At 34.0% G+C, this 7,663-nt stretch overlaps 2 protein-coding genes across 2 annotated transcripts; both read right to left on the reverse strand.

Moving 5' to 3' along the window:
• Positions 1-592: 592 nt before the first annotated feature.
• Positions 593-3,571, reverse strand: LOC144575265 (uncharacterized). The gene is given in 9 exon segments (XM_078325360.1): positions 593-622; positions 922-1,046; positions 1,049-1,097; positions 1,183-1,306; positions 1,385-1,482; positions 2,160-2,250; positions 2,252-2,286; positions 2,288-2,431; positions 3,137-3,571. Coding segments are annotated over 9 exon segments (870 nt in total). The 5' UTR covers positions 3,311-3,571.
• A 1,221-nt stretch (positions 3,572-4,792) lies between these two features.
• On the reverse strand, positions 4,793-7,132 carry LOC144575266 (uncharacterized). The gene is made up of 3 exons (XM_078325361.1): positions 6,198-7,132; positions 6,013-6,073; positions 4,793-5,887 (listed from the first exon to the last, which is right to left on the reverse strand). The coding sequence occupies exons 1-3, from the start codon at positions 7,130-7,132 to the stop codon at positions 4,793-4,795; spliced, it is 2,091 nt and encodes a 696-aa protein (XP_078181487.1).
• Between the last annotated feature and the right edge of the window lie 531 nt (positions 7,133-7,663).

A 7,663-nucleotide genomic window follows, 5' to 3' on the forward strand; every position in this document is an offset into this window, starting at 1 on the left:
CGCCTAGCAAGAAAAGGCGCCAGAAGAGAAAATAAGCACGGGCAAGGCCAATTGGCATTTCCATTTATCTATTTTTTCCTATTTTTGTTGTTTTGTTTTGTCTTGCCTAAAAGATGCCTTCTTGATATTGACGAGAACTGTTAATTGAAAGTGCGTCGGTCTCAGTTGACTGAAATAATGAGTTCCAGTGTTGATTGATAAATTCGTTTTCTTTTATCTTTTTTTGTGATTGCTGCATATTTTTTTTTTTTTGTGTGAGAGATGATATCTGAATCAAATATCCAAGGAGATGAAGATTTTTAACTCCTTTCCTCTCCGTTTGTAAATGATATTTGTGTGTTATTATTGTTGAATAATTATTCTTTTAATCCATTACATATTTTCATAAAATAATAAAAAATAGACCAATAAAAAGAATAATATTCAACAATAAAGTTAAATTAGCCCAATCCAGGCACCTTGTTTCACTGGACTTTTAATTTAACTTCATTTTTCCTAAATTTCAAAAATCGAATAAATAGTCAAATAGAACTTTCTGTAATATAAACAAAGTATATAACGAAACACTTCAAATATAAACATTCTCTGTAATTCAAACATTCTGAGCTCCTTTCATCACACCCTAAAATTATAGCCAAGAAAATACATCAAAATCTTGTATCTGTAAATAACTTATATGAACTGTTATACCAGTCACTACATACAACCTCAACTAAACCATAATAGGTCAGCTCATTTGGTGCTGGATCTTGAAATCAACTGGTACCAGTTCACAACCTGAAGCTTATGGTACCAGTACAACATAACACTAATCCAACCCCAAGCTACCTGTTCTCTTATGAATGGTACCAAAATCTAGTGTGTTCATAAGGAACAACAAATTATAATTTGTACAAGATAGTACAGAAACATGAATAATACCTGGGTTTTGGTGGAGACGGTTCGTAAGAGCAGCCAGGCCCCTGCTACCCGTTCTTGAGCTGTGGAGATCAAAGGGAGACAAGAACCAAATGCTGAGGCTGACCGGCAAACAACATTTAAAATGGAGTTTGTTGAACCTGATCTCTTAGATCATTTATCCAAGAAGATGCCGTCACCTGAGTTTACAAAATGCAAAAATTATACCCTTTTAGAAATAGAACAGAGAGAAAATAGAGTGGCTTTTGATAGATTGAAAGATACCTCACAGCGAAGGTCATCAATAGAAGCTGTTGAAAATGTCAGTACAATGTCGGCACCGTTTACAATTGCAGTGATAAATTGTTTGCCTGATTCAGCCAGGTCCCAGGTCATGCATACAGCTGGTACAATCAGGAATTTTCATCAAATTTCAAAGTAATAGAAGGAATTTTATCATCTTGTGAAAATAAGTACAGTAACAGGTGCAAATGCAACACAAGTGGTGGAGAAGAATTTCTTGTGTTCTCGCAAAATGTACGTTAGTAGTGCAGTTGTACCACCTCCTAACGAATGTCCCACAATCTGACGATTGGTCAAAAACATATGATCAACACTTCGCAAGGATAGGTATATGTATAATAAAGAACAAAAAAAATAAATCGGAAAGAAAATAAGCTCTTCAGATGTTTTAACTGTACCAATATGGTAAACAGTAACAAACAAAGGACATAAAGTAGGCCTGTTCATGTTTTGTTACCTATATCAATAGTACTTAAAAAGTACCTATCATGATCATTTTGCTGAAAATTATAAGAGTGAGGCTATGGTATTATGCATAGTGCAGATTGGTCGATACTATGGATAAATATCTTTGTTTTCAAAGTTCAAATAGTCAATCTGAACCGTTCACATGATCACTATTTGAAAATGTACTCGCAGACTAAATTTAATAATTTTTGAAACTTTTTATTATTTTTTTATTAGATAGGTAGAAAATCACTACTTTTAAATGGTATAAAATTTTTAGATCAAGTGGTTTTCCACCTATCTAAAAAAAACAGTAAAAAAATTCTAAAAATGTAAAATTTGATCTACAACTATATTTTCATATGGAGATCACATTGGACGGTTCAGATTGACTGTTTGGACTTTAAAAAACAGAGATATTGATCCATAGTACTGAACATTCCGTGCTATGCATAGTAACATCGCCTCAATCAAATTATAATTACATAATTAAGAAAAGAAAATTGATGCACCTTTATTTTGTAATCAGGGTTCTGAGACAATGCAATCTGTAGACACAGAATTGTACATTTTGCAATTCAGCGGGCCCCAGCAACCATGCCAGTGTGCATGACCCAGCACAAGCTTGGTGACACCCCCCTTGGTCCACCAGGGAGTGGTGGAAAGGGAGCATGGCACCAGTTATTGCTGTCAGTGTGTCCTTTTTGCTGTGGGTCCCGCACACCAGGAGCAGGAGGCTTTTTGAGTTCTCATCCCTCAGTTTTGCAAAAGCTGGTTTCAGTATCTACATAAAAAAAAAATCAAATCAATTACCCAAAATTTCATCAGATATGTATACCTGTAAACCATCTTTTCTCATAGTTGTAGTGAAAAATTCAATGAAATTAATAAACGTTTCTCGGCTCTCTTTCAAGATTCTAACTTAAAAGACCCATTGATATACCTTTTTTGCAAACTTAGAAACCAACATTCAAATCAAGTTCAGAGAGGGGTCTTTGATTAGCTTAGAGCTAATCAGGATCAGACATGCAGCACTTGGTACATTGAGAGATTGGAATTATAACTTGAATTGTGCTTGTGCAACTCTTTAGTTGCAATCATTTTTCTTGTTCTAGGTATTCTAACTTCTTTCTAAGCCAGTTTTGTAAATGGCTTCGATTTCCCCTAATTGTGATTGGATATGGTATAACGTGTTTCTGGTCCATTGAGCCAGAGACATTTTTCTTATCTAATGCAACCTTGGTTTGCACTAAGGTATTTGATGAATTATCTCTTAGAGAGGCAGCAAATTGTTGCATAGATATCTACAGCGTGAAACATCCAAAATTCTAGTGCATCACAACATCCCAAGTGTGTTAATTTTAAACATAAATTATCACTTCAAGGAAAATTAATTAATGGACCAAATTCACAAGTCAAAACTTATCAGATCTCAACAAAGATGGGGAAAAAGTTATGAGAATAAAAAAAATATAAGAAGATAACTTACCACACCGTGGACATCTAATATTGTAACAACTGTATCGATATGTTTTCCTGCTTTTGAAGAACAAGCGGGAAACTTCTCAGTGAACAGCCTCTCCAATTGCTGGACATGGTACTTCAAAAAGCGGTCTATTGTAGTTACACTCATGACGTTGTTTATGTCAATTTTACCGAGCATAATGTAAATGGGTCTTCCTTCTTTGTCTACACCGTGATAGCCATGTGGATAGTAGTGTAACACCTCTTGAGAGTAGAAGCAGCGCTCCTTGATCGGAGAACTACGGCGCAGGATCCCACGATCTAGGGTAGAGGCGAGACACAGAGTGGAGGTTTGATCGGAGAACAACGGAGAGAGGGCGCCGGGGTAAAGACTAGAGAGAGAACAGCGATATTAGGGTTCTCTTCTTTTTTCATTAGGAAGAGGGGTCGGGGAACAAAAATATTTTAGACGGTTAACAATAAAATTTAGAAGGGGAAGTTAATATTAGACGGTTAACAATAAAATTTAGAAGGGGAAGTTAATATTAGACGGTTAACAATAAAATTTAGAAGGGAAAAACTTACGACTTTTTGTCTATTAAATTTGAATTTATATCGTGTGGTCTTTTGTGTGACGAGTATGATTTTAACTAAATTTAAACTTTTACAACTAAAATAAATACATTCAATCCGAATTTTCATCAACAAATCACACCCATCGAAGAATAGGAACAACCAACATGCTTAATACAGGGACGAGATAACTAAATAAGGCCAAGCGATGGGAGACTGTCTGAGATGAAAAGAATTCAAGTGATTCAAGACAAACACAGATAGGACATATTCTGTGTAGAGATCTTACAAGAATTCAATGTAGTGCAAATTCTCTTGGTTTAGTTTAATTTTCTTAAGGTAGTCTAGCTTTATTTTACTGCTGCTTTATTTTCAATATAGTCTTGTTTAGGACGAATTTATATTTCAGTCATTTACTCAATCCAGTATGTATGGAATTCCTTTAATTGAATGCATGCCTACGGTTTCTGATCAAAAAAAAAAAAAAAAAGATGAAAAGAATATTACAGGACGATCGAGTCAGGCAGGCAGAGGTAGTCTATCCAAACTCGGTACGTACAAACTTTCTTTACGTAGTCAAAATATAGGATTGGACTATATATAGGTAATAAGATATATAAAATTCGAAATAATAATTTTAGTAATCACACAATATAACATTAAATACAAGGTTAATCATGTTATAAAGGGTCAGGTAGGCAAAGGTAGTCCCTTACGAACTATTGACGAAAGTCAGAAATGCAGAGTGCTAGCTGCACCGAAAATATCATAAATTTGTTGGAACATTTGAGTATGAAATCTATTATGAATTATGTCCAATTGTTTTGAGGGCTTAAAATTTCAAACATAATTTTATTACTAATTGTGTTTCATCTATTTAAACAACAAATTAAAAAGCCGAAATCAATATTTAATATCTTCCCTTGATTAACAAAGATCTACATATAACTCAAACTGTGATAAATCAAAATTTTAACAAAGAAAATTCAAATCACAAAATTATAGAATTACACTTCATAAATAATTTCAAGTACCAACCTCCAATATAATTAATTGAAGCCCAACCAACAAAACAGAATTTATAAAAAAATATAAATTAATTGGAAATTTATAAATGACTACCTAAATTTGGTTCCAGCCACACACAATTGTACGGTTCCTTCAAACACTTGAAATTAGGATTATGCATTTTGCTTTTCATGTTGTAGTAAAATGTCGTTGTGCTGGTTTCGTCGTGAAGTCGTGGTAAGTACAGTTTGTTATTGTAACTCTTACATGGCAATGATCTTGCGATAGAAGTTCTAAAATCCAAAAATAATGTCAGGTCCCCTAAATCTTCAAGGTGAGTCCAAGACATCTTTGATCTATCCAACTTATAAACTCGGATATAATCCATGTTAACTGCTCGAAACACAGAGATTAAGTCACCATTGTACTCTAGCAAATAACAATATTCTGAGGCAAACTCAGGTGCCTGATCTAGGTCTGAGTAGATAGGCAACAACTTATCGAGAATTCTCCATGTGTTATTTTCTGGATTAAAAACACCAATATTACCCAATCTGCTCAAACAATATAATTCCCCGTCCATGAAAACAGGATTGTTGTGAGCCACTGGAAATGGGCAATTGTTATCGAATTTCATACGACACCATTTGTTTTGTCCGTAATGCCATGTGATAACCGTTGTAAATTGACCTCTAGGTGGACCAACAAGTGCAAATACCACACAACTCGAAGAGTTTGGCGCACAAGACATTGCGATACCACTGTAGGAATAAGGATACTCCATTATCGGGAGATGATGAAACTCATTGGTGAACGGATTTAGCAAACAAAGCTGATCATAACCTTGTAGTGCTAGAACCCACCCGTCTTTGGAAAAAAGCAAGCGGCTTGGCTCATTGGACTTAAGTTTCTTCAAATTTAGTGTAAATTGTTTGCCATTGAAAGGATTGTACATTTGACATGTACCCGATTTTTTTGGGCAATACATGAGCCACACTCGTTCTTCTTTGATTGGATTGGATAGATTCATCCATGACTTGCAAACGGCCCGAAGACGACCAGAATCCTTCAAAGGTAATTTTTCTGAAATTAATTGCACCATGTGTATGGGCTGATAATTAGTCAATTGCAAAGAAATACCATGTTTCTTGTTTTCATGTTCTTTTACCGGTGACTGTGAGCTTCTTTTAGATTCCTGTTGAAATATAATAAATTAAGTTGGTGAATACTAATTAATGAATTAATTACATGATCAATTAAGATAAATAATATATTTTTTTTAGTTACAAATAAAGTAGAGTCAAATATAATTAAGCATACCTCAGTACTGCACACATTAGTCTCTGAAAAGAGACAAAGCTCAGGCTTGAGGACAAGTCGCCTACAATTAAAATTCTAGTTAGTTTGTTTATGTATCATGCAATAAAATCAAAATAACCTCAAACTAAAAAGGAAAATAAATTTTGTATGAAGTCTTTAATATATATAGTGACATATATAAATACCTCACAGGTAGTAACCAATTGAAAGAACGATAATATTGGTCATGTATTGCCTCTTCAGGTAATAATTTAAAACTGATAGTTTGATTATCCAAGCATATTTTGTAGAGCCTTTCTCCATCATAGCACGATAGCATTTGATAAACACAATTACGGTCCACTCGAGCATCATGTGCACGAAATGATTGTCCACCTTTACCATGCGAATCGAGAAAAAATGCATAATCACCAATGCTCTCCACTCTCACCCAATCATCAGTTTCAGTTTCTTCTAACTTGAAAATATCTAGATCAATAACAGTTTGTGTCGAACAAGGAAAGCATGTTCTCACAAAGAAAAGATCTCCACATGACTCCACCAAGTGTACAAGACGTCCAATTCCAAAGGAAAAAAAGTGATCAGGTTTATCCATACTTGTAGTTTCCACATAAGTAGTATTGGCGCCCTTCGAAAGGGATGCTATATCGAATATCTCTATACTGTTTAGAAGCACAACATATAACTCTTCTTTGTACATGAGCATCGTACTTATATGAGTGACATCTAAGTTGACAGGCAGCTCAGTCCATTCATTGTCGTCCGGATGACAAAACAAAAGAAAATTATCTTCTTCGCCAAAGAATATGATGGTGCAGTTAGAAGAAGTTGGTGATGATGTTAAAATGCACTTTCCAAGGGATGCAAACGACTCCTCATCAATAGGCGGAAGATGAATCTTCTTAAGTGAGTAGATGTTCAACAATGAACAATCGTCGGTTAGATCGCTGACTAAAAATAGCCACTCTTCAAAGTGAGCCAAGCATAGTTGCCCATCCAGTTCAGGAATTTTTCTTTCTTCAATGTTTCCATTCAAGGGATTGATCAAGATTTGAGTTTCTTTATCTGAACTAGGTGTTCCAATCAACCAAGCTTGATCGTCTAAACCACACCAGACCATATTTACTACCTTCTTGATCAATTTAATCACCTAAGTTTAATAATTTCCAATATAAAAAAATATATATTAGAATACTTGTAATATAAAAATATATATATTAGAATACTTGTTTAAGTTGTTAAGGCAAGATGAAACTAATGACTTACAATGAAATTATTATCTACTATATATTTGTATAACTAATAAAGATATCTCAATATACTATTTTCCTTGTAGCTTTTAAAGGGGTCTTTTTATGAATTGAATCAAATTTTTAGAGAGATTGGAGCTTCACCTCAATTTCCTTGGGCAGATGGCGCAATCAATTTCTAAATTGGGGGAAAGCTAGGAATCTAATAAATTACCATGCTAGATTAATCTATAGTGGAAATTGATTTTTGATTTTGGGACAATCAATTTAATTATATGTCTTATTTATATTTGGAATCAAATCAACATAATAAAACACATGAGTTTCATTATTAATTTGTAAGAAATGAATATCATAATTGCATTTGTTTAAAGTCATAAATTTTCTAATTATGCAAAGAG

The sequence above is a fragment of the Carex rostrata genome, chromosome 24, assembly GCF_964058835.1.
Source record: "Carex rostrata chromosome 24, lpCarRost1.2, whole genome shotgun sequence".
NCBI lineage: Eukaryota > Viridiplantae > Streptophyta > Magnoliopsida > Poales > Cyperaceae > Carex > Carex rostrata.

Excerpts from the sequence above, each read along its gene's own strand:
- LOC144575266 (XM_078325361.1), bottom strand. The coding sequence starts at position 7,132 with ATGGTCTGGTGTGGTTTAGACGATCAAGCTTGGTTGATTGGAACACCT. Across the intron at positions 6,074-6,197 it reads AATTGGTTACTACCTGTGAG|GCGACTTGTCCTCAAGCCTG; the intron begins GTATTTATATAT and ends TTTTAATTGTAG. Across the intron at positions 5,888-6,012 it reads CTAATGTGTGCAGTACTGAG|GAATCTAAAAGAAGCTCACA; the intron begins GTATGCTTAATT and ends ATATTTCAACAG.